General features: G+C 42.7%; 1 protein-coding gene across 2 annotated transcripts in view; it reads left to right on the top strand.

The window, feature by feature from the left end:
• The window catches only part of wdr35 (WD repeat domain 35), a 56,847-nt gene extending 31,475 nt beyond the window's left edge, over nt 1-25,372 (top strand). For both annotated transcript variants that reach the window (XM_071366765.1, XM_071366763.1), the window contains 15 exons: nt 238-307; nt 490-543; nt 661-770; nt 1,032-1,251; nt 1,644-1,724; nt 3,622-3,758; nt 9,873-10,076; nt 10,349-10,495; nt 11,160-11,292; nt 11,928-12,038; nt 13,242-13,406; nt 14,559-14,699; nt 15,488-15,644; nt 21,475-21,715; nt 22,970-25,372. In XM_071366765.1, the coding sequence (XP_071222866.1) occupies nt 238-307; nt 490-543; nt 661-770; nt 1,032-1,251; nt 1,644-1,724; nt 3,622-3,758; nt 9,873-10,076; nt 10,349-10,495; nt 11,160-11,292; nt 11,928-12,038; nt 13,242-13,406; nt 14,559-14,699; nt 15,488-15,644; nt 21,475-21,715; nt 22,970-23,120 (2,122 nt within the window). In that variant the 3' untranslated portion in view covers nt 23,121-25,372. The remainder of the gene's footprint in view (nt 1-237; nt 308-489; nt 544-660; nt 771-1,031; nt 1,252-1,643; nt 1,725-3,621; nt 3,759-9,872; nt 10,077-10,348; nt 10,496-11,159; nt 11,293-11,927; nt 12,039-13,241; nt 13,407-14,558; nt 14,700-15,487; nt 15,645-21,474; nt 21,716-22,969) is intronic.
• Nucleotides 25,373-27,847: the final 2,475 nt, after the last annotated feature.

The raw sequence follows: 27,847 nt of genomic DNA, 5'->3' as shown, positions 1-27,847 counted from the left end.
ACCCTCATGCCAAATTGATTCGGCTTTTTTGAAATCAACAAAGCATGAGAAGACTTTGCCTTTGTTTTGGTTTGTTTGTTTGTTAATTAGGGTGTGCAGGGTGAATACGTGGTCTGTCGTATGATAATTTGTTAAAAAGCCAATTTGACATTTGCTCAGTACATTGTTTTCACTGAGGAAATGTATTTGTCTGCTGTTAATGTTAATACAGGGGATTTTCTCTGTCTCTCTCTGTAGGGTTTATCATATTGATGATAGTCCATCTGGGACCACTGAGGGCCCCTTGGACTTTGCCAAGGCCTTCACTGTGAGTTGCATTTTTAGAAGCACACAACACCCACTTTGTTAACACAAGCTGAATATGTCACCCTCGGTTACAATGCCTGTTAAAACTCCAAGATAGAGCTATCAAAAATACATTCAATAAAGTTGCATGGAAATCGTTAATTCTTATCCCATTGCCTCATATATTTTCCTTTTCTGTTTTAGGCAACACGAGACCCCATTTGTTGCACCACAGCAACAGACAAGACACTGATTGTGGTAGGTATTTCTCTCAGGATTTTAAATGAGTATTAAGTTCATCAGTCTATCAAGGGTCAGAAAAGTTCAGTTTGGAAATGTTTTTTTTTTATCATGTTTGTCTGTTTGTGATCAAAGGGCCGTGAGTCTGGTACCATCCACAAATACAGCCTCCCTAACGTCGCTCTGGTGCAGAAATACTCCTTAAACTACCGGGCCTACCAGCTCTCACTCAACTGTACCTCCAGGTCAGAACTGTTGGCTGGTTACTGTAATATTACACCATACGTGGTGTTTCAGTAGCAGATCTTGATAAGAGTTTATAACAATGAAGCTTATTGCTTGCAGTACAGAAGTACAACCGACATAGCATTGCTATGAACCATCTGAACAGTTATTACCTGGTCCGAAAGCTGTTTGGTGAACTTCATGCAGAAACAAAGTGACGTTATTTAAAAAAATATATATTGTAAAATCTTGTATTGATAAAAACCCATGTTTTTCTTTAGCCGCCTGGCGATTATTGACATTTCGGGAGTGCTGACTTTTTTGGACTTGGAGGTGCGTTCGTCTTCGGATGATGACTCTGGAAGCCAGGCGGGAACAGGCGACCCCTCCAAGTTTGAGCGTAAGGACGTCTGGGACATGCAGTGGGCCAATGACAACCCTGATCTGTTTGCCATGATGGAAAAGACCAGGATGTACGTGTTCAGGAACCTGGACCCAGAGGTGTGTCCCTCTGACATACAGTACCAGTCAAAAGTTTGGACACACCTACTCATTCCAGGGTTTTTCTTTATTTTTAATATTTTCTACATTTGTAGAAGACATCAAAACTATGAAATAACACATATGGAATCATGTAGTAACCAAAAAAGTGTTAAACAAATCAAAATATATTTTACATTTGAGATTCGTCAAAATAGCCACCCTTTGTCTTGATGAAAGCTTTGCACACTCTTGGCATTCTCTCAACCTGCTTCACCTGGAACGCTTTTCCAACAGTCTTGAAGGAGTTCCCACATAGGCTGAGCACTTGTTGGCTGCTTTTCCTTCACTCTGCTGTGTTTGTTTTTTTGACATACAATTTCTCATAATTTTAATATTCCATATTAAATCAGGAACCCATTCAAACGTCTGGATACATTTGCAACTTTGAAGACCTGGAAATCAAATCGGTCCTGCTAGATGAAATCATGAAGGTAACCTTCTTTTCTTCATATGCAAAAGTCACACTTTTCGTAATACCGGTAATATGACAGCAAACAAAGTTAGGCAGTTAGCTGTACGGGAACATACAGTGGGGAGAACAAGTATTTGATACACTGCCGATTTTGCAGGTTTTCCTACTTACAAAGCATGTAGAGGTCTGTAATTTTTTATCATAGGTACACTTCAACTGTGAGAGACGGAATCTAAAACAAAAATCCAGAAAATCACATTGTATGATTTTTAAGTAAATAATTTGCATTTTATTGCATGACATAAGTATTTGATACATCAGAAAAGCAGAACTTAATATTTGGTACAGAAACCTTTGTGTGCAATTACAGAGATCATACGTTTCCTGTAGTTCTTGACCAGGTTTGCACACACTGCAGCAGGGATTTTGGCCCACTCCTCCATACAGACCTTCTCCAGATCCTTCAGGTTTCGGGGCTGTCGCTGGGCAATACGGACTTTCAGCTCCCTCCAAAGATTTTCTATTGGGTTCAGGTCTGGAGACTGGCTAGGCCACTCCAGGACCTTGAGATGCTTCTTACGGAGCCACTCCTTAGTTGCCCTGGCTGTGTGTTTCGGGTCGTTGTCATGCTGGAAGAACCAGCCACGACCCATCTTCAATGCTCTTACTGAGGGAAGGAGGTTGTTGGCCAAGATCTCGCGATACATGGCCCCATCCATCCTCCCCTCAATACGGTGCAGTCGTCCTGTCCCCTTTGCAGAAAAGCATCCCCAAAGAATGATGTTTCCACCTCCATGCTTCACGGTTGGGATGGTGTTCTTGGGGTTGTACTCATCCTTCTTCTTCCTCCAAACACGGCGAGTGGAGTTTAGACCAAAAAGCTCTATTTTTGTCTCATCAGACCACATGACCTTCTCCCATTCCTCCTCTGGATCATCCAGATGGTCATTGGCAAACTTCAGACGGGCCTGGACATGCGCTGGCTTGAGCAGGGGGATCTTGCGTGCGCTGCAGGATTTTAATCCATGACGGCATGGTGTGTTACTAATGGTTTTCTTTGAGACTGTGGTCCCAGCTCTCTTCAGGTCATTGACCAGGTCCTGCCGTGTAGTTCTGGGCTGATCCCTCACCTTCCTCATGATCATTGATGCCCCACGAGGTGAGATCATGTATGGAGCCCCAGACCGAGGGTGATTGACCGTCATCTTGAACTTCTTCCATTTTCTAATAATTGCGCCAACAGTTGTTGCCTTCTCACCAAGCTGCTTGCCTATTGTCCTGTAGCCCATCCCAGCCTTGTGCAGGTCTACAATTGTATCCCTGATGTCCTTACACAGCTCTCTGGTCTTGGTCATTGTGGAGAGGTTGGAGTCTGTTTGATTGAGTGTGTGGACAGGTGTCTTTTATACAGGTAACGAGTTCAAACAGGTGCAGTTAATACAGGTAATGAGTGAAGAACAGGAGGGCTTCTTAAAGAAAAACTAACAGGTCTGTGAGAGCCGGAATTCTTACTGGTTGGTAGGTGATCAAATACTTATGTCATGCAATAAAATGCAAATTAATTACTTAAAAATCATACAATGTGATTTTCTGGATTTTTGTTTTAGATTCCGTCTCTCACAGTTGAAGTGTACCTATGATAAAAATTACAGACCTCTACATGCTTTGTAAGTAGGAAAACTTGCAAAATCGGCAGTGTATCAAATACTTGTTCTCCCCACTGTATGTTTACTATTGCTATTGGAATACATACAGGCTCCCAGCAGAACACAAATGAATGTGCACAACAACAGCAAAGACGTGTCTATTTCTGTTAGTTATGTAAAGTATACTTTGCTTAATGGAGTCGGATGCCAAAAGGTCCGGAATATCCATGATGCAATGGGAATGTGGAGTGATCCCAGATTTCCTCTTAGGATCCGGAGAGGCCGAACAAGGATTACCTCATCAACTTTGAGATCCGCTCCCTCCGCGACAGCCGCGCGCTGATCGAGAAAGTGGGCATCGAGGACGCCTCCCAGTTCATCGAAGACAACCCTCACCCCAGACTCTGGTAAATACATGGGACAGTCATCTTGTTCCCGGCCCCCTTTGGGCAAAAGCCTGCGGACGAGGTTACATAGACAGTAACCCTGCATGTCATGGAGCCACTTAAAGTCCAAAATGATAGTTTGTCAGATGCTTTCAGAACACCTCATAAGTTGTCTTCTGTTGAGATAAGTCCAGGTCCCTGGCCATCTGATGTGTACATCCAGCTATATGCCTCAATCCAAAATGGATGGAAAAGATAAACACAATATCCAGTTTTTTAAATGTGTTTAATTTGGTTCTGAGGCATGCAGCTCGATCTACACGATTGTTGGCTTGTGATTCTTCTTGACATTAGACTACTTTTAAAGTCTGAAAATGACTCATCATTTGATATTGGAGTGAACTGTCTCTTTAAGGCCTTTCAAGAATCTATTCTGTCAGTCAGTCCTCCATTCTTACCCAGTTTGAATGGACTCTTGTATTGACATCAATGTCTACCCTGAGCCTTTGCAGCCTTTCCAGTAGGCGCTCACACCCAGCAAGCATCAGTTTGCTCAGAAAACGTGCCACAAAGACGGTTGGGTCGGGGGTCAAAAGATATTTGCAGGACCTAGTGACGTCAGAAGGTGGGAACTCAATGCTTTTTACAAGTTTATGGTCTCTTTAATGATGTTCTCCTCAAAGAACAAACAGAGGAGAAACTGTGGCATGTGTAACATGTGGAATGTCTTACAACACAGAGATTTACAGAAGGAGATTTGGCCTATTCTTAAAATATCAGTCCTAGTCACATTTTCAGTTTAGTTGTATGCTCGTATTTGAGGAACATCATTTGAGGTGAGCCTAGGCTTTCCATTCCTGATACAGGTTGAAAGCATCACTGTCCTTTTTTTTAATCAAAGGCTAATATTCATCTGGTTATGTGGGAGAATCCCCACGCTGGCGCGACGGAGTATGGTTGATTTATCTCGCTGTTTTGGTAGCACTCAGCTAAAGGATTCTTGTTGAAAGAGGACTTCGGCTCCCCGTGTCATTTTTCACACCGACTCGAGGAATTTGGAAACTTTGGGGAAGAAATGTCCCTTTCCGCCCCTTGGTGCTGAAACCAACCTGTCAGGGGTGAGAAGTCCCTTTGATTGACTGAACAAGGTGTAGTGGTAGAGACCTGATGTGCCACAGATATTTTGACATGCCTGTATTGCCCGCAAATGTTCCATTTCTAAGGTGCTCCGTGTACAAGACGCATACCAAAGGTAGCTAGTCATTTTCAGGATCAGAAGTTCAGGTGTAGCAAAAGTTGTAAGAACAACTTTCGTCACACACACATACGCACACACACACACACACACACACACACACACACACACACACACACACACAAAAAAAATCCCACCTCGACACCCCCAGTCTGATTCACAACACTTCATCCCAGTCTGATTCAGAACACTCCACTCCAGTCTGATTCAGAATACTCCACTCCAGTCTGATTCAGAACACTCCACCCCTGTCTGATTCAGAACACTCCACTCCAGTCTGATTCAGAACACTCCACCCCAGTCTGATTCAGAACACTCCACCCAAGTCTTATTCAGAACACTCCACCCCGACACCCCCAGTCTGATTCAGAACACTCCACTCCAGTCTGATTCAGAACACTCCACCCCGACACCCCAGTCTGATTCAGAACACTCCACTCCAGTCTGATTCAGAACACTCCACCCCGACACCCCAGTCTGATTCAGAACACTCCACCCCGACACCCCAGTCTGATTCAGAACACTCCACCCAGTCTGATTCAGAACACTCCACCCCAGTCTGATTCAGAACACTTCACCCCTGTCTGATTCAGAACACTCCACCCCAACACCCCCAGTCTGATTCAGAACACTCCACCCCAACACCCCAGTCTGATTCAGAACACTCCACCCCAACACCCCCAGTCTGATTCAGAACACTCCACCCCAACACCCCAGTCTGATTCAGAACACTTCACCCCAATATCCCCAGTCTGATTCAGAACACTCCACCCCAACACCCCCAGTCTGATTCAGAACACTCCACCCCGACACCCCCAGTCTTATTCAGAACACTCCACCCCAACACCCCCAGTCTGATTCAGAACACTCCACCCCAACATCCCCAGTCTGATTCAGAACACTCCACCCAACACCCCCAGTCTGATTCAGAACACTCCACCCCAACACCCCCAGTCTGATTCAGAACACTTCACCCCGACACCCCTGTCTGATTCAGAACACTCCACCCCAACACCCCCAGTCTGATTCAGAACACTCCACCCCAACACCCCCAGCCTGATTCAGAACACTCCAGCCCAACACCCCAGTCTGATTCAGAACACTCCACCCCAGTCTGATTCAGAACACTCCACCCCAGTCTGATTCAGAACACTCCACTCCAGTCTGATTCAGAACACTCCACCCCAACACTCCAGTCTGATTCAGAACACTCCACCCCAACACCCCCAGTCTGATTCAGAACACCCCCAGTCTGATTCAGAACACTCCACCCCAACACCCCCAGTCTGATTCAGAACACTCCACCCCAACACCCCCAGTCTGATTCAGAACACTCCACCCCAACACCCCCAGTCTGATTCAGAACACTTCACCCCAACACCCCAGTCTGATTCAGAACACTTCACCCCGACACCCCTGTCTGATTCAGAACACTCCACCCCGACACCCCAGTCTGATTCAGAACACTCCACCCCAACACCCCCAGTCTGATTCAGAACACTCCACCCCAATATCCCCAGTCTGATTCAGAACACTCCACCCCAACACCCCCAGTCTGATTCAGAACACTTCACCCCGACACCCCTGTCTGATTCAGAACACTCCACCCCGACACCCCAGTCTGATTCAGAACACTCCACCCCAACACCCCCAGTCTGATTCAGAACACTTCACCCCAACACCCCTGTCTGATTCAGAACACTCCACCCCAACACCCCCAGTCTGATTCAGAACACTCCACCCCAACACCCCAGTCTGATTCAGAACACTCCACCCCAGTCTGATTCAGAACACTCCACCCCAGTCTGATTCAGAACACTCCACCTCAGTCTGATTCAGAACACTCCACTCCAGTCTGATTCAGAACACTCCACCCCGACACTCCAGTCTGATTCAGAACACTCCACCCCGACACCCCCAGTCTGATTCAGAACACTCCACCCCGACACCCCCAGTCTGATTCAGAACACTCCACCATTTTCCACCATTGTCATTTTTTATTTTTTTAAACATTTATTTAACTAGGCAAGTCAGTTAAGTACAAATTCTTATTTACAATGACGGCTTACACCGGCCAAACCCGGACGATGCTGGGCCAATTGTGCGCCGCCCTATGGGACTCCCAATCACGGACGGTTATTATACAGCCTGGAATCGAACCAGGTGTGATGCCTCTAGTACTGAGATGCAGTGCCTTACATGCTGACCAGACCGGACACGTCACGTGTGCGAGCAACGCAAAATAAATTTAGAAATCCATGTTATTCAATTATTGCACCCACACTGCTTGCGCGCGCCAACGAGTGCCTGCGATGCCAAGGGCTAAAATAGAACTCCTTTCTATTTCTGACGCAGATCGCGCTGAAAGTCCTGCCTCTCCCATCTCCTCATTGGTTTATAGAAGCAGGTACCCACGTGCCATCTCCTCATTGGTTATACCCACGTGGGTGATTGAAAGTGGAAATGTTTTGCCGGTTGTCGTGGTGAAGTGTAGATGCCAATCACCATATAAGTTCAAAGATGAAAAGGCCTGGAAGGAGGAGAGATGACTAGAAACGATTCGGTTGGCCGTTTTACGTGTGGATTAATTGTCGGAGTAGAATACCTTGTGCATTTCAGGTAAAATAACAACTCAATGTTTATATCCCAGGACAAATTAGCTAGCAACAGTAAGCTAGCTAAATAGGACAAATTAGCTAGCAAGTGCAAGCTAACTAGCTAAATTGCCATACATGTTTAATGCTTTTCGACCTGTCCCCAAATTAATGTCATTGTTTCAGAGTTTGTTTTGATATTTTAACCTGCGTGTCGTGATCGCGTTTGGTGTAGGGGACAAAATAAATGTATGCATGATGACGCACGATGGCGCACGTGCGCAGCCGGTTTGGGTTTCGTGTTAGACAGCTGCGCCACTCTGGAGCTAGAGTCTTATTGTGACATACAGTTGAAGTTGGAAGTTTACATACAGTTAGATTGGAGTCATTAAAACTAGTTTTTCAACCACTCCACAAATTTATTGTTAACAAACTAGTTTTGGCAAGTCAGTTAGGACATCTACTTTGTGCATGACACAAGTCATTTTTCCAACAATTGTTTACAAACAGATTATTTCACTTCTAATTCACTGTATCACAATTCCAGTGGGTCAGAAGTTTACATACACTAAGTTGACTGTGCCTTTAAACAGCTTGGAAAATTACTGAAAATTATGTCATGGCTTTAGAAGCTTCTGATAGGCTAATTGTCATAATTTGAGTCAATTGGAGGTGTATCTGTGGATGTATTTCAAGGCCTACCTTCAAACTCTGTGCCTCTTTGCTTGACATCATGAGAAAATCAAAAGAAATCAGCCAAGACCTCAGAAAAATTGTAGACCTTCACAAGTCTGGTTCATCCTTGGGAGCAATTTCCAAATGCCTGAAGGTACCACGTTCATCTGTACAAACAATAGTGCGCAAGTACCATGGGACCACGCAGCCGTCATACCGCTCAGGAAGGAGACGCATTCTATCTCCTAGAGATGAACGTACTTTGGTGCAAAAAGTGAAAATCAATCCCAGAACAACAGCAAAGGACCTTGTGAAGATGCTGAAGGAAACAGGTACAAAAGTATCTATATCCACAGTAAACAAGTCCTATATCGACATAATCTGAAAGGCCGCTCAGCAAGGAAGAAGCCACTGCTCCAAAACCGCCATAAAACAAAAGCCAGACTACGGTTTGCAACTTCACATGGGGACAAATATCATACTTTTTGGAGAAATGTCCTCAGGTCTGTTGAAACAAAAATAGAACTGTTTGGCCATAATGACCATCGTTAAGTTTGGAGGAAAAAGGGGAGGCTTGCAAGCCGAAGAACACCATCCCTGTGAAACACGGGGGTGGCAGCATCATGTTGTGGGGGTGATTTGCTGCAGGAGGGACTGGTGCACTTCACAAAATAGATGGCATCATGTGAAAGGAAAAGTATGTGGATATATTGAAGCAACATCTCAAGACATCAGTCAGGAAGTTAATGCTTGGTCGCAAATGGGTTTTCCAAATGGACAATGACCCCAAGCATACTTCCAAAGTTGTTGCAAAATGGCTTAAGGACAACAAAGTCAAGGTATTGGAGTGGCCATCACAAAGCTCTGACCTCATCCTATAGAAAATGTCAGCAGAACTGAGAAAGCGTGTGCGAGCAAGGATCCTACAAACCTGACCAGCTCTGTCAGGAGGATTGGGCCAAAATTCACCCAACTTATTGTGGGAAGCTTGTGTAAGGCAACCCGAAACATTTGACCCCAAGTTAAACAATTTAAAGGCAATGCTACCGAATACTAATTGAGTGTATGTAAACTTCTGACCCACTGGGAATGTGATGAAAGAAATAAAATCTGAAATAAATCATTCTCTCTACTATTATTCTGACATTTCACATTCTAAAAATAAAGTGGTGATCCTAACTGACCTAAGACAAGGAATTTGTACTATGAGTAAATGTCAGGAAATGTGAAAAACAGAGTTTAAATGTATTTGGCTAAGGTCAGGTGTATGTAAACTTCCGACTTCAACTGTGTGACAACACTAAAGTGTGGACTATTTTCAAAATGTGTGTTTTTTCAGGAGGGGTTTTGTTGGTATACCACAGGTTATTATTGTATTGCATTTGCATGTAGGGTTGCAAAATTACAGTAATCGTGGTTGGAATATTCCCAGAATCAGGAGCGAATTCGGATTCCTCTAACCACTATTTCTGGTAAACATGTGGATTTTGGGTGAGTTACTGAATTTTACAACCCTAATCACATATAGTGAGCCTGTATAAATGTTCTGAACCTTCTCAAGAGACATTTCACAAAATTATAGTCTTCACCCTGCTATTGATCTGCTCCCAGGCGCCTGTTGGCCGAGGCGGCCCTCCAGAAGCTGGACCTGAAGACGGCTGAGCAGGCTTTTGTCCGCTGTAAGGACTACCAGGGCATCGAGTTCGTCAAGAGCCTGGGCAACCTGCAGAGCGAAGCCATGAAACAGGCCGAGGTGGCGGCCTACTTTGGCAGGTTCGAGGAGGCCGAGAGAATGTACCTGGACATGGATCGCAGGTAAGGTGTTGGATGTCAAGTAGGATGTTGTGCTTTACCTGTATGGATTATGCTAAGTATTGAAGACACTAAACAATAAAGGATACCCTTGTTTTGCTGTTACTTTTTGTTATGTTTTAGAATGTTAACGCAATGTTCACTTGTTGATTAAAGTTGGTAAAATGGTGTTGAAGTTTTTCACTATTGACTTAACTTCCATTGACGTGTGATGCTGTCCTAATATGGATGCCGTACCTTACAGCTAACGACAGATAACATCTCTCTCTCTTTAGGGACCTGGCTATCAGCCTGAGGATTAAGCTGGGGGACTGGTTCCGCGTCCTGCAGCTCCTGAAGACGGGATCAGGTGACTGTGATGATGCACTGCTGGAGCAGGCGTACAATGCCATCGGGGACTACTTTGCAGACCGACAGAAGTGGTACGGGTCTTTCAGTATTTATATTTCAAGATGGTGAATGGTATTTTACCCCCTTTTTCTCCCCAATTTCATGATATCCAATTGCGATCTTGTCTCATCGCTGCAACTTCCCAACGGGCCTCTGGAGAGACGAAGGTTGGGTCATGCGTCCTCCGAAACATGACCCGCCAAACTGCATTTCTTAACACCCGCTCGCTTAACCTGGAAGCCATCTGTTGGGGGAAATACTGTTCAACTGACGACCTAAGTCAGCCTGCAGGCGCCCAGCCCCGCCACAAGGATTCACTAGAACACGATGAGCCAAGTAAAGCCACCCCGGTCAAACCCTCCCCTAACCCGGATGACGCTGAGCCAATTGTGCGCCGCCCTCTGGGACTCCCGTTCACGGCCGGTTGTGAGACAGCCTGGGATCCAACCCGGGTCTGTAGTGACGCTTCAAGCACTGCGATGCAGTGCCTCAGAGCGCTGCACCACTCAGGAGGCCATCTTTGCACGTGTGATTCTAGACAACAGAACAGAGTTCAGTGGTCTGCCAGGATCCTTTCCCTCAGCATTTTGTCTCTTATGTTGACATTTAAAATTTGACACTTCTGGTTTCATAAAATCGTGTGAGTGTACTAGTATTGTAGTCTGCAAATGCTTTGTTGCCAATGTTCCTCTCCAGGGTGAATGCGGTCCAATACTACCTTCAGGGGCGCAACCAGGAGAGGCTAGCAGAGTGTTACTACATGCTGGAGGATTACGACGGACTGGAACGACTGGCTAGTTCTCTACCGGAGAACCACAAACTGCTACCGGTGAGGGCTGCCCTGTAGAAAAGAGAGGACATGAGATAAGTGTCCAGTAATGCTTTTATACCTACGTGACAGTTAAAAAGCTAGTGCAGGGGCCACTTCTTGTCGTCGGTATTCAATGAGGTCTGGAGGGCCGCACTGAAAATTGGTGATATTTCGTCGCCATCAAAATGTGCAAAACATAGTCCTCTATCCATTGTTTAATTGTTTTGGGGAATTTTTGAAGTTTCTCTGATTGTTAACGAGCTGGATAGAGTGAAGAGACTGTAAATGTCTGTCTGCCACCCCTGAGCTAGTGTTTTGTGTTGCTTCTCCACTTTCTCTCACTCACCTCTCCTACCCGTCCGTCTGGCTGTGTTTAGTAGGTTTCTACCACGGTTGGGGTCAATTTGGTTTTCATTTTCAACCCAATCAATTCAGGAAGTGATACCTGAAATTCACCTCATGAAATTAAAAGGAGAACAATGGGCAATTTTGAATTGATGAATTTAATTTCACTTCTTGACTAAATGGACACAAATCCATAAATATCACCTTAACTTTAAAGGCTTCAATTGGTAATTTCCCCCATTCAGCCATTTCCACGTGGACAAAGAAAACCTTTCCCCTCATCTATCTTTTATGTTTGCGCGTCGTAGGACATCGGCCAGATGTTTGTCACCGTGGGCATGTGTGAGCAGACGGTGAACGCCTACCTGAAGTGCAACCAGCCCAAAGCTGCTGTCGACGCCTGCGTTCATCTAAACCAGGTGAGAGACGGACAAACGAGACGGTCAGAGACCTCCAGAGGGGTTGTGGTTCTGAGCTTAGGACAGTTTCTATTCAGTGCTGATTCCAAATTGGAAAGTGGAAACTGGCAGTCCCCACTGTCCTCCACCAACTAGGTTTTGACATCACTACACCAGATGATATCACTGCACCAGTGGCAGACCACAGTAGGACTTTCTGTTCTGAGGATTGCACTGTCAATTATTTTGTCACTGCACTGTGAATGGTTTTGTCACTGCACTGTGAATGGTTTTGTCATTGCACTGTGAATGGTTTTGTCACTGCACTGTGACTGGTTTTTACTATTGAAGTGTGTTTTTTCAGATGTCAGCATGAGCACGACAGACATGAGCAACACTATTTTCTTTAATGTGCCACGTTTCTTTTGAGGCATCGTACTACTTTGCTGATTTTGAGTGTAACTGAAGCTTGGCATCATAACAGAATTGCCCGATGTAAATGTGACCAGGAGAGAAGTGTTAGGGTATGTGATAGATCATTTAGCTCAAGGCAGTCTATTAAAAGCATGTTATTGTGGCCACAGTTTTCCTGATACACATGCTTTAATCATGATACTTTTCTCCCATTTCTTGTTGTGTTGAAAACCACATATGGCCAGGACCTCCAGCATTAGGCTCACACCAATAGCTTTTAAATTATCTTTCAACTGGTTCTTTTTTCCAAAGCCCTAACATATGGTTTTTTTCAATCTAATTTCTATATTTTCAAATATATAAGAAAACATACAGTACCAGTCAAAAGTTTGGACACACCTACCGGTACTCATTCCAGGGTTTTTCTTTATTTTTTTGTATTTTCTACATTGTAGAATAATAGTGAAGACATCAAAACTATGAAATAACACATATGGAATCATGTACAAACCAAAAAAAGTGTTTAAACAAATCAAAATATATTTTATATTTGAGATTCTTCAAAGTAGCCACCCTTTGCCTTGACAGCTTTGCACACTCTTGGCAGGCGTGTCCAAACTTTTGACTGGTACTGTATATTAAACAATTATTTATTCACAACACATACGAACATATCACAATTACCCAACAACAAAACACTACTTTCCACACCAAATGTAAACACAAAGACACAACATTGTTCTGTCTCACACTTATACATTCATATCAGGTGCATTTTATTAGTTCATCACTGTGTCTGCTTTTTCACAGTGGAACAAAGCTGTGGAGCTGGCCAAAAACCACAACATGAAAGAGATCAACTCTCTTCTGGCCAAGTATGCCTCTCACCTGCTGGAGAAGAACAAGCCTTTGGAGGCCGTGGAGTTGTACCGTAAAGCCCACCATTTCCTAGAAGCAGCTAAACTCATGTTCAAGGTACTGCCAACGATTATGCCTTAACACCATGTAAAGTCACATTCTTGTTTTGAAGTGGCTTCTGGCTAAAGAAGGCAAATGTTGGAATGTAATTGGTAGGGCACACATAAGGGGACATGATCAACCAATAGAAAAATCTGCAGTGTAGTCTGCAACACTTCCAATAATAAATACCACACTTCACCACTACAGTAAATACCACACTTCCCCACTTCAGTAAATACCACACTTCACCACTACAGTAAATACCACACTTCCCCACTTCAGTAAATACCACACTTCACCACTACAGTAAATACCACACTTCCCCACTTCAGTAAATACCACACTTCACCACTACAGTAAATACCACACTTCACCACTATAGTAAATACCACACTTCACCACTACAGTAAATACCACACTTTACCACAACAGTAAATACCACATTTCACCAAATACCACACTTCACCACTTCAGTAAATACCACACTTCCCCAAATACCACACTTCCCCACTACAGTAAATACCACACTTCCCCACTACAGTAAATACCACACTTCCCCACTACAGTAAATACCACACTTCCCCACTTCAGTAAATACCACACTTCCCCACTACAGTAAATACCACACTTCACCACTACAGTAAATACCACACTTAACCACTACAGTAAATACCACACTTCACCACTACAGTAAATACCACACTTCACCAAATACCACACTTCACCACTACAGTAAATACCACACTTCACCACTACAGTAAATACCACATTTCCCCACTACAGTAAATACCACACTTCACCACTACAGTAAATACCACACTTCACCAAATACCACACTTCACCACTTCAGTAAATACCACACTTCCCCAAATACCACATTTCCCCACTACAGTAAATACCACACTTCCCCACTACAGTAAATACCACACTTCCCCACTACAGTAAATACCACACTTCCCCACTACAGTAAATACCACACTTCATTCACCACTACAGTAAAATCTAATACTTATCATTCAATTCAGTCCTTAGCTAATAACCTTCAGAGGTATTCAACTACATTGTGCCTCGGACCGGATTAGACAAAGACCCCTGGCTGAGCTCTTATTATTCTCCAGTACACTGGTGTCAGAGACACATCTGTCGTCTGCTCTGTTAACTTGTCAGATAGCGGATGAGGAGGCTAAGAGGAGGACCCGGCCGTTGAGGGTGAAGAAGCTTTATGTGCTGGCAGCCCTGCTAGTGGAGAACTACCACAGCCAAGTGAAGACCTCCCAGCAGAACAAGGCCAAGGGGAAGACGTCAGAGGTACACAACCCACACAATCATTAAGACATGCAATCCTTTAGGTCCTATGTGTCATTGTGGTTTGTTGGCTGCTATCAAATCAAATGTTATTTGTCACACGCTTTGTAAACAACAGGTGTAGACTAACAGTGAAAGGCTCACTTACGGTTGCTTTTCCAATAATGCAAAGTATTTTTTTTTTAAATGCTATTTAATGCTAACAGTAATGTCATTTACAATTTGTTGGAGTTGTTGGCTACAAGGGTCTGATTTATATAGTGTTTACACCAGTGCAAAGGGAGCACTTGTTATTTTCCAAACGTGAATACAGATTAAGCATATCAATAGTTTGGTCTTTAATTCCCCTCTGATAACAGATGTACTGATACCATAGCGTGGTCTTTAATTCCCCTCTGATAACAGATGTACTGATACCATATTTTGGTGTTTAATTCCCCTCTGATAACAGATGTACTGATACCATAGTTTGGTGTTTAATTCCCCTCTGATAACAGATGTACTGATACCATATTTTGGTGTTTAATTCCCCTCTGATAACAGATGTACTGATACCATAGTTTGGTCTTTAATTCCCCTCTGATAACAGATGTACTGATACCATAGTTTGGTCTTTAATTCCCCTCTGATAACAGATGTACTGATACCATATCTTGGTGTTTAATTCCCCTCTGATAACAGATGTACTGATACCATATCTTGGTGTTTAATTCCCCTCTGATAACAGGTGTACAACAGTGTTCATTCCCATGTCTTTTGAACCTGTCAGCTACTCCCTTCTCTTCCTTCAGGCTACATCTGCTCTAGCTGGCCTGCTGGAGGAGGACGCCACCTCGTCAGACAACCGCATGGTGGACAGCGCCTGGCGTGGGGCCGAGGCCTACCACTTCTTCCTGCTGGCTCAGAGGCAGCTGTACGAAGGCTACATGGTGAAAGCCATGAAGACAGGTACCCCCCTCTCTCTGTTACATTTTCTATCCTTCTCTCTGCTGTTCTTGACAACCTTCTCGCTTCACCAAGTATGAAAAGACACGGCAAATATCAAAGACAGCCCTCTCTTTTAACAAGCGTCTATTAAAGTGTATGTAGGCCTATGCCTTCTCTGAGGTATGACTGTGCATGTAAACCGTTCTCATTCATCCTTGAGGTTCTTTTTTTTTTTTTACTAGCCCTCTGTTCACACATTCAAACTGTTAAATCACTCTGTAGCACCATCAAATGAACTGGTCCGCTGTAGCTCAGTTGGTAGAGCGTGCTACGCCAGGATAAGTGGGTTCGATTCCCGTGACCACCCGTACGTAAAATGCTTTGTATAAAATCGTCTGTTAAATGACACATTATTATTAGATTGTTTATCTCCACTCTTTCTGAAAGCACACAGAATTAGCAAACTAAATCTCAATGGAGACCATGACAAAATCCTATACCGGAGTAAACGTCTGTATTTATCAAGACCACCTTGAATGGTTTATTTTTTTTAATGAGCTTGGTTTAACTGAACAGGTTCCTGTATTCCCTACCAATAGGTGCAAGGCTTTGGAAAACCTCCCTGGTCTTTGTTTATTTAACTAGGCAAGTCAGTTAAGAACTGTTACGTACACCTCTTGGAGGAGGGAATGCAACGCCCTGTTATCTCAACTCCCCGTGGAGTGAAAAAGTATGTGATCGTAGGTGCGGGGAATGACGACAGAGGCAGAGAAAAATACAGTTTACAGGGAATTTATTATTCCTTCACACAGTAAAGTGGAGAAAAAGGGATGGACGGAACCAACGCAAAGAAAGTAAAATTTAGATTCCCCTTAGCTGCCGTCCCACTTCTTACCTAACCTTTAGCACCACCTGGCGCTCTAACCAAAATACAGGGGGTGGTTCACCCAGGTCTTACCTAGTGTGCATAGACAGATTAAATACTACTGGTGATGTAGGCCTCTCGCCTAAACACTCACAAGGTGCATTCCCTTTCCCCCCCTGGGAACAAATGAAACAGAATAATTACCAATAATTTACATGAACAATTTCAATTAACCAAAAACATTAAGTCCTATTGGCATACACACACCTCAGAAGGAGCGGCTACAAAATAATAGCCCCAAAACTTTTACTGACCGCCACAACAACCAACACAGGACATAAAAATAAGCTATTTTCCCTGGGGAAGGAACACTGGCTTTTATCCAGCTGGAGAAGGAGTTGGTAATTGCAGAGACAGCTGTATCCCCTGACGAGAGGGAGGGGTCAGAGCTCCAATCAGCAATGGGCTGACCAATCAGCTGCTTCAGGAATCCAGGAAACCATTTCCTGAAATACACACACATACAAACCCACAACAACACAGAAACTGGGGAACGTAACAAGAACAAATTCTTATTTACATTGATGGCCTAACAAAAGGCATCATGCGGGGACGGGGGCTGGGATTAAAAATAAAAATATAAATATAGGACAAAACACACATCACGACAAGAGAGACAACGCTACATAAAGAGAGACCTAAAGACAACAACATAGCAAGGCAGCAACACATGACAACACAGCATGGTAGCAACACAACATGACAACAACATGGTAGCAACACAACATAGCAGCAGCACAAAACATGGTACAAACATTGTTGGGCACAGACAACAGCACAAAGGGCAAGAAGGTAGAGAAAACAATACATCACGCAAAGCAGCCACAACTGTCAGGATGAGTTGTCCATTATTGAGTCTTTGAATGAAGAGATTGAGATAAAATGAAGAGATTGTGATTAAATCTGTGTTTGAAATTCACCGCTCGACTGAGGGACCTTACACATACTTGTATGTGAGGTTACAGAGATGAGGTAGTCATTCAAAAGTCATATGCAAGTCATTATGTGACTTAAGAACATTTTTACTCCTGAACTTATTTAGACTTGCCATAACAAAGGGGTTGAATACTTATTGACTCAAGACATTTCAGATTTGTATTTGTAATTAATTTGTAAAAACTTCAAAAAAACGTCATTCCACATTATGGGATATTGTGCGTAGGCCAGTGACACAAAATCTCAATTCAATTCATTTTAAATTCAGGCTGTAACACATAACAAATTGGAAAAAGTCAAATGGTGTGAATACTTTCTGAAGGAACTGTATTCAGGGTGTGATTAGCTTAGTTTAACTGAACAGGTAACTATTCAGGGTGTGATTAGCTTGGTTTAACTGAACAGGTATCTGTATTCAGGGTGTGATTAGCTTGGTTTAGCTGAACAGCTATATGTATTCAGGGTGTGATTAGCTTGGTTTAGCTGAACAGCTATATGTATTCAGGGTGTGATTAGCTTAGTTTAACTGAACAGGTAACTATTCAGGGTGTGATTAGCTTGGTTTAACTGAACAGGTATCTGTATTCAGGGTGTGATTAGCTTGGTTTAGCTGAACAGCTATATGTATTCAGGGTGTGATTAGCTTGGTTTAGCTGAACAGCTATATGTATTCAGGGTGTGATTAGCTTGGTTTAACTGAACAGCTATATGTATTCAGGGTGTGATTAGCTTGGTTTAGCTGAACAGCTATATGTATTCAGGGTGTGATTAGCTTGGTTTAACTGAACAGCTATATGTATTCAGGGTGTGATTAGCTTGGTTTAGCTGAACAGCTATATGTATTCAGGGTGTGATTAGCTTGGTTTAGCTGAACAGCTATATGTATTCAGGGTGTGATTAGCTTGGTTTAACTGAACAGCTATATGTATTCAGGTTGTGATTAGCTTGGTTTAGCTGAACAGCTATATGTATTCAGGGTGGGATTAGCTTGGTTTAACTGAACAGCTACAGTGGGGCAAAAAAGTATTTAGTCAGCCACCAATTGTGCAAGTTCTCCCACTTAAAAAGATGAGAGAGGCCTGTAATTTTCATCAAAGGTACACTTCAACTATGACAGACAAAATGAGGGGAAAAAATCCAGAAAATCACATTGTAGGATTTTTAATGAATTTATTTGCAAATTATGGTGGAAAATAAGTATTTGGTCACCTACAAACAAGCAAGATTTCTGGCTCTCACAGACCTGTAACTTCTTCTTTAAGAGGCTCCTCTGTCCTCCACTCGTTACCTGTATTAATGGCACCTGTTTGAACTTGTTATCAGTATAAAAGACACCTGTCCACAACCTCAAACAGTCACACTCCAAACTCCACTATGGCCAAGACCAAAGAGCTGTCAAAGGACACCAGAAACAAAATTGTAGACCTGCACCAGGCTGGGAAGACTGAATCTGCAATAGGTAAGCAGCTTGGTTTGAAGAAATCAACTGTGGGAGCAATTATTAGGAAATGGAAGACATACAAGACCACTGATAATCTCCCTCGATCTGGGGCTCCACGCAAGATCTCACCCCGTGGGGTCAAAATGATCACAAGAATGGTGAGCAAAAATCCCAGAACCACACGGGGGGACCTAGTGAATGACCTGCAGAGAGCTGGGACCAAAGTAACAAAGCATACCATCAGTAACACACTACGCCGCCAGGGACTCAAATCCTGCAGTGCCAGACGTGTCCCCCTGCTTAAGCCAGTACATGTCCAGGCCCGTCTGAATTTTGCTAGAGAGCATTTGGATGATCCAGAAGAAGATTGGGAGAATGTCATATGGTCAGATGAAACCAAAATATAACTTTTTGGTAAAAACTCAACTCGTTGTGTTTGGAGGACAAAGAATGCTGAGTTGCATCCAAAGAACACCATACCTACTGTGAAGCATGGGGGTGGAAACATCATGCTTTGGGGCTGTTTTTCTGCAAAGGGACCAGGACGACTGATCTGTGTAAAGGAAAGAATGAATGGGGCCATGTATCGTGAGATTTTGAGTGAAAACCTCCTTCCATCAGCAAGGGCATTGAAGGTGAAACGTGGCTGGGTCTTTCAGCATGACAATGATCCCAAACACACCGCCCGGGCAACAAAGGAGTGGCTTCGTAAGAAGCATTTCAAGGTCCTGGAGTGGCCTAGCCAGTCTCCAGATCTCAACCCCATAGAAAATCTTAAAGTCCGTGTTGCCCAGCAACAGCCCCAAAACATCACTGCTCTAGAGGAGATCTGCATGGAGGAATGGGCCAAAATACCAGCAACAGTGTGTGAAAACCTTGTGAAGACTTACAGAAAACGTTTGACCTCTGTCATTGCCAACAAAGGGTATATAACAAAGTATTGAGATAAACTTTTGTTATTGACCAAATACTTATTTTCCACCATAATTTGCAAATAAATTCATTAAAAATCCTACAATGTGATTTTCAGGATTTTTTTTCTCATTTTGTCTGTCATAGTTGTCTGTCATAGTTTAACTGAACAGGTATCTGTATTCTATGGGTGTTTGCGGAATGTGGTCACATGTCAGTTTCTTGGGAAATAGTCGTGTTGTAGAAATGTAGGTTACCTATTCATGTATAAATCGCTTGTACAATGTTTGACCAGCACTGACCTTAACCCTTGTGTTTTCTTCAGGGTCAAACATGACCTGCCACTATGTTTAACAGCAGAGAAAACCCCCTCAATTATATTTTTTCAACAAAAAAATGGATTACTTTTCCTAGAATAACCCCAACGTTAGAAAAAGTGAAACATCTCCTTTGTTCATATTTCCATGAAAGCTGTACACCACCAGGGTACAAAGATTATTTTTTGACCCGGTAGTTATTTTAAAAAATGGACTGAGGTGGCACAATGTCACGTGTGACAATTTCTTCACCTCTTTTGAACTAATCAGCCAGCAGCTCCTGAAGAGGAAGATCACCATGGTTGGCACAGTTAGAAAGAACAAGCCTGAGCTCCCCCCTGCACCCCCACCACTACTCTAGTTTCTTACCTCCCAAAGAGGAACAAGAATGTGGTCCTCCTGAGCATACTGCACAAAACCGCTGAGATCGTTGATCGTGAGGACAGGAAGCCAGCCATCATCCTGGACTACATCCACAAGAAAGAAGGCGTGGACAACCTGGACAAGGTGATTGGAACTTACAGCTGCAGGAGGATGACTGCCCGCTGGCCCCTGGTCAGCTTCCATAACATCATTGATGTGTCCTCATACAATGCCTTCATGATATGGAACAAGATCAACCCTACCTGGATGCCTGAAAAGCGGAACAAGAGGAGGGTGTTCCTGGAACAGCTGGGAAAGGCACTTGTAACCCCACATATTCAAAGAAGGGAGCGCCTCCCCTGCACAGCAGCCTCTGCAGCGCTTGTGAAAGCTGTTCAGGGGGCTGAATCTTGTCCTGATCCACCTGAGGCTGCAGCTGGGGCAGGCAAGTGAAGGAGATTCCAATTCTTCCACTCAAAGGACTGTAAAACAAATACTATGTGCTGCACATGTGAGAAATACATCTGCAAAGTCCATGCACACACACTTGCATATTGTTCTACTTGTGCTAACTAGAGTGGATTGATTTATGTTCTTCACATTTTTGTTTTGTATCTATTATCTTATTTTATTCTTATTTATTGTTGTTGTTTATACACCATGTGGGTGGTTAACAATGTTTCATAAAATGGGAGAAGACTAGTATTTTGTAGTTGAATTCCTCATTGTACAGTATATAAGAATATATCACTATGTTGCCAAAAATGTTAGACTGTTATTGTTTCCCTTCAATAAAATGCATTAAACACTACTTTCTACACATTTCTGCTACTTTCTGAGGCTGTACAAGTGCTGTCTCTTTCTAAAAATATATATATATGTTTACACCTATGCAGTACCTTTTAGCAATAATAATAATAATAAACCTCTACTCAACCAATCTCCACTCCTTACCAGCTCTCCACCTACGGGACTATGAGGACATCATCCCAGTGGTTGAGATCTACTCCCTGCTGGCCATCTGCTCGTCAGCCAACCGGGCTTTCAGTACGTGTTCCAGAGCCTTCATCAAGCTGGAGTCCCTGGAGAGCCTGAGCCCTGAGCAGAGACAGCTCTACGAAGACCTGGCCCTGGAGATCTTCACCAAACACAGCCCCAAGAACAACCACATGTCTGGACAGGACAACGCTCCTGAGGGGTGAGGGCCATGACCACTGCATTACAGGCCTGGGTTCAAATAGGATATATATAATTTTTATGAATATTTTAGCTGTGCTTGATTGAGCTTGCCTGCCGGCTGGCTTAATGGTTGAGTACTAAACCCTGTCCATCTTGTACCCTGGTCTGGACTGCTAAACCCTGTCCATCTTGTACCCTGGTCTGGACTGCTAAACCCTGTCCTTCTTGTACCCTGGTCTGGACTGCTAAACCCTGTCCTTCTTGTACCCTGGTCTGGACTGCTAAACCCTGTCCTTCTTGTACCCTGGTCTGGACTGCTAAACCCTGTCCTTCTTGTACCCTGGTCTGGACTGCTAAACCCTGTCCTTCTTGTACCCTGGTCTGGACTGCTAAACCCTGTCCTTCTTGTACCCTGGTCTGGACTGCTAAACCCTGTCCTTCTTGTACCCTGGTCTGGACTGCTAAACCCTGTCCTTCTTGTACCCTGGTCTGGACTGCTAAACCCTGTCCTTCTTGTACCCTGGTCTGGACTGCTAAACCCTGTCCTTATTGTACCCTGGTCTGGACTGCTAAACCCTGTCCTTCTTGTACCCTGGTCTGGACTGCTAAACCCTGTCCTTCTTGTACCCTGGTCTGGACTGCTAAACCCTGTCCTTCTTGTACCCTGGTCTGGACTGCTAAACCCTGTCCTTCTTGTACCCTGGTCTGGACTGCTAAACCCTGTCCTTCTTGTACCCTGGTCTGGACTGTTGTACCACTGATAGCTACAGTTACACTCTCCTTTTCTCTCTCTCTCTCTCTCCGTCTCTCCTTTTCTCTCTCTGCTGATCATCAGGGATTACTAATATACATTGTGGTCATTTCCCCTTGTTGGAAAAAGCCCTACGCAGGTTCCAACTGTGGCTTGTGTAATTGCTCTGTCTATGTAATATAACAGGACTACGGCTGTCTCATTGTAGTACTTACTTAGTTAAATGGTAATTACCTGATCATTCTACACTTGGTTTTATTTTGAGCTTCAGTGACACAAGCATCCCCGGGTAACAATTGGTACTATGTAGATACTGATTGAGTTGAATCCTTTCAGGTAAGTACCAGATAGTATTTATTGTTGCCACTTAGTTTCTTAGTTAGTACTATATACATACCAGGAAGGTACCAGCTTTAACCAGGCTGTAAAACAAAGTATTAGCAAAACGTCCACTGTTCCACGTGACAGGCCTGTAGTTAGTAAAGCTTCATCTTCTCCAACCATCATTCTGTTCTCTTCCAGGGCTGAGGGGAAGCTGCCCACCTGCATCGTGACCGGCTGGACCATCTCAGAGTACCAGTTCTGGATGTGCAGCGTGTGTAAGCACTGTGCACTGGAAAACGAGATTGGCAGCCACAACTTCTGCCCTCTGTGCCACAGCTCGCTGGCATAAAGTCCAAGATCTTTAAGTCAATCAGTACTGCAAACTTTTGAGTTTCCAAGGATAAGCCCCGAGAACAGGGCAGCTACGGCTCACACTACACTCAGGCTAACTAAATACAGTGCCTTCAGAAAGTATTCATACCCCTGGATTTATTCCACATTTTGTTGTTACAGCCTGAATTCAACATGGGTTAAAAAACATTTTTCTCACCCATCTACACACATCTACACACATAATGACAAAGTGAAAACTGTTTTTTAGAGATTTTTGCTAATTTATTGAAAATGAAAAACAGAAATATCTCATTTACATAAGTATTCACACCCCTGAGTCAATAATTTGGAGAAGCACCTTTGGCAGTGATTACAGCTGTGAGTCTTTCTGGGTACGTCTCTAAGAGCTTTCCACATCGGTACTGTGCAACATTTGGCCATTTTTTTAATTTTTTATTCTTCAAGCTCTGTCAAATTGGTTGTTGATCATTGCTAGACAACAATTTTCAGGTCTTGCCATAGATTCTCAAGTAGATTGAAGTCAAAACTTTACCTCGGCCACTCAGGAACATTCAGTGTCTTCTTGGTGAGCAACTCTCGTTTAACTTTGGCCTTGTGTTTTAGGTTATTGTCCTGCTGAAAGGTTCATTAATCTCCCAGTGTCTGGTGGAAAGCAGACTGGACCAGGTTTTCATCTAGGATTTTGCCTGTGCTTAGCTCCATTCTGTTTCTTTTTTATCCTGAAAAACTCCCCAGTCCTTAACGATTACAAGCATACCCATAACCTGATGCAGCCAGCACTATGCTGGAACATATGGAGAGTGGAACTCAGTAATGTGTTGTATTGGATTTGCCCCGAACATAACACTTTGTATTCAGGACAAAAAGTTAATTGCTTTGCCACATTTTTTGCAGTATTACTGTAGTGCCTTGTTGCAAACAGGATGCATGTTTTGGAATATTTGAATTCCTTCTTTTCACTCCGTCAATTAGGTTAGTATTGTGGAGTTACTACCATGTTGTTGATCCATCCTTTTCTCCTATCACAGTCAATAAACTAACTGTTTTAAAGTCTCCATTGGACTTATGGTGAAATCCTTGAGCAGTTTCCTTGCTGTCCGTCAACTGAGTTAGGAAGGACACCTGTATCTTTGTAGTGACTGGGTGTATCGATACACCATCCAAAGTGTAATTAATAACTTCACGATGTTGAAAGGGATATTCCATGTCTGCTTTTTTATTTTAAACCATCTACCAATAGGTGCTCTTCTTTGCGAGGCATTGGAAAACCTCCCTTGGTCCCTGGTCTTTGTGGTTGAATCTGTGTTTGAAATTCCCTGCTCGACTGATGGACCTTACACATAATTGTATGTGTGGGGTACAGAGATGAGGTAGTCATTCAAAAGTCATTTTAAACACTATTATTGCACACAGAGTGAGTCCATGCAACTTATTATGTGACTTGTTAAGCAAAGTTTTTCTCCAGGACTTATTTAGGCTTGCCATAACAATGGGGTGAATACTTATTGACTCAAGACTGCTGTTCATTTTTTTACTGAATTGTAAAAAAAAATCGAAAACATAATTCCACTTTGACATGGGGTATTTTGTGTAGGCCAGTGACTTAAACAATCTCAGTTCAATCCATTTAAAATTCAAGCTGTTACACAACTAAATGTGGAAAAGTCAAGGGGTGTGAATACTTTCTGAAGGCACTGTAATTCCGTCCTTATTGTAGTGTATCGGAGATCTGTGAATCTGACACACACCATGTCAGCCAGTCCAGTCATTACTTCATTTGTTTTGCATAACAAATGTATTGATTATGGATTGGCATGGGGTGTCAACATGATGGAGCTCTGTCTATTAGATGACATACTTCACATAGTGATACAGAACTCAAAATGTTATTATAATGATCAATTTATTTAAACTTGTTTTCCATTTATCTAAGCACTAATGTTTCCAGGGTGTTTTTGATGTTCATGTGGTTTGCTACATTTGTTTGTTGACAGTACATATTACACATATATTTTTTAAAACTCTTATTAAGCAGTGATGTTCTCTTAATTTTAAAGACTAAAATGTTTTTGTGACGTGTCAACGCATATACATTTTGTGCAACTGGTTTCATAAAACTGTTACTCTTCATTTTTACTGAACAAAATATTGAAAAGGGACCCATTTTAGTATATTGTCTTTACATAATTACATGGAATGTCATTTTTATATTGATGAAAATGTATATTAAATGAAATAACATATGAATCTTTTTGTTGCATGTTTTATTTGTTCCACTTTTATTTGTTAATTGGAAAGAGGTTTATACTGGACTTACCAGGAGACTTTGAAATCCACCTTTACCTGCTGGTAGAGCACCTATGCTAATCAGAGAGATTGTCTTAATGTCTGAATGAAATTAACCACTGATGTAAACAATGTTGAAGGAATTTCATCTCCCGGAATGAGCTTGGTCTGAGTTTGCCAAACTTTCTTATAAATTTTGCTTAGGGTGGCAGGTAGCCTAGTGGTTAGAGCATTGGGCCAGTAACTGAAAGGTTGCTGGATCAAATCCCCGAGCTGACAATTTAAAAATCTGAACAAAGCAGTTAAAACACTGTTCCCCGGTAGGCTGTCTTTGTAAATAAGAATTTGTTCTTAACTGACTTGCCTAGTTAAATAAATAATTTGGTCATGTAATTAATGTCAACAAGCACGTGATGGAAAATGATTGTTTCATACAGATACTCCCTCCCTGTTTTGTTTTGTTTGTTGCCTTGGAAACACAGCCAACTTCAAATCAGGTTGATCAAGGTCAGGCTGGCAACAGGAGTGGGATCTTTGCCTAGTGTTTCTGCCACCTATGGTCCACAATTGGTATCACACAGAGAATACATTTAAAAAATTAAGAAGGGGACCTAGTCAGTTGTCCAACTGAATGTATTCAACTGAAATGTGTCTTCCGCATTTAACCCAACCCCTCTGAATCAGAGAGGTGCGGGGGGCTGCCTTAATCGACATCCACGTTGTCGGTGCTCAGGGAACCGCCTATATTTGAAGTGTATATTCACTAATGTAGAAGACTAGGTCAAGTCATTTTAATTGTTGAGTCCATTTTCCTCCAGGTCTCAAAAAGCAGAAATCAATCTCGTGAGTATTTCTGGTGAGAGATATATGCTTTTTCTTTATCCTACTGGGTTGATCCGGAGCTGAACGGTATTTTGACACACTTAAAAAGGCTCCTAGTGGCGAATGAGGAAAACATGAAATGCATAAAATATGGTTGATTGATATTTGTGTGGATACATTTGATTTATTATTTACATGGGTAACAATATGAACAGGGTTATTAAATTCCACAGAACAGAGAACACACAAAAAGCTAGAATCAAAAATTATTGCCGCATGCAGCACAAGAAGATATGGAATATCAAGTAAGTTAAACATAACATTATGACACAGACAATAATACTTTTAAAAGTGAAAAACATACATTTATACATACAATAATAGTCAAGTTTGAACACACCTACTCATCCAAGAGTTTTTCTTTATACTGTGTTCTACATTGTAGAATAATAGTGAAGACAAACTATGAAATAACACACATGGAATCATGTAGAAACCAAAAGAAGTGTGTTATACCAGTCATTAAAAGTATTCAACTAAATAGCTGATTGGCCAGCTCAGCCAATGAGCCAACGTGATGTCAGTTTATATGAGGACATACTGTAGCTAGCATTTTTGAAAAAGTCTGAGATACTAATTTGAAGTGTGTTTTAAAGTGTTTTGTCTCCAATTTATGCTTTGGTAATAAATACGAGTATGGGATGTCAACAACATTATTTGGGTAGGAGTCAACAGAATATGAACTTTTAAACGTGAGATCTTCACTTGACAATTACTTTAAGTGCATCTTTTGCATGCTGAGATAATGGATACCATCTCTCCTTATAAACAATCTTGTTACTGTGTGGTATGGGTGTAGTGTTGTAGTATTGTTATTACAGTCGATGGGGAGATGATGCACCTGTTAAAACAACCATCGCTTGTGGATACCAGAGACTTTTTGGTGACTGTAGAAGGCTCTGGTAGATAGCATTGCATGTCCCATGTTAAACCTGTAGATGGAGATAGAGGCTAATGTATGGAAGCTGCCTTCTCTAGAGGACAATACACTAACCGCTCTTGCCCTGCCCTCTACTCCTACCCTCTGTATTATCAAGGACCCCGGTCATAAACTGTTTTCAACAGACCAGAAGGTGATGTTAGCGAATAGGAAGACAACAAACATGCTGCCCGCAGCCACTTGTTTTGGTGAACAGCTGAAGGATAGTGCTAGAAAAATGTAACCACTCAAATTTATAGACGATGGAGTTTTTAAAAGCAAAGGCTGGCCATCCACGAGATAAAACGTATAGTTTGAACCATGTTTTGAAGCTATACAGTGTTTGTTTACACCACTACCGTTGTCATGGTTTTTGTTCCGGAGCTGTAGAGCATCTCGCGTGATAAAAACGCGTTGTGCAGCAGCACATGTTGTGCTCTTCTGTCGAACATGCGAGGATGTCCCTGGGGAGAAACAGTGTTCATTGTTTGCAGTAATTCCTTTGCTATTGTAATATCACAAATGGATGTGGCTTTTTCACCATTAAGAACTCCAGCTTTAATTAATAACCTCTACAGGATCGGCGTCCCCCCCCCCCCCCCCCCCGGGACGGTTGAGCTAACGTAGGCTAATGT

Source organism: Salvelinus alpinus, chromosome 25 (genome assembly GCF_045679555.1).
Source record: "Salvelinus alpinus chromosome 25, SLU_Salpinus.1, whole genome shotgun sequence".
Lineage (NCBI taxonomy): Eukaryota > Metazoa > Chordata > Actinopteri > Salmoniformes > Salmonidae > Salvelinus > Salvelinus alpinus.
The sequence above is the reverse complement of the archived record's forward strand: the minus strand, read 5'-3'. Positions and strand labels throughout refer to the sequence as shown.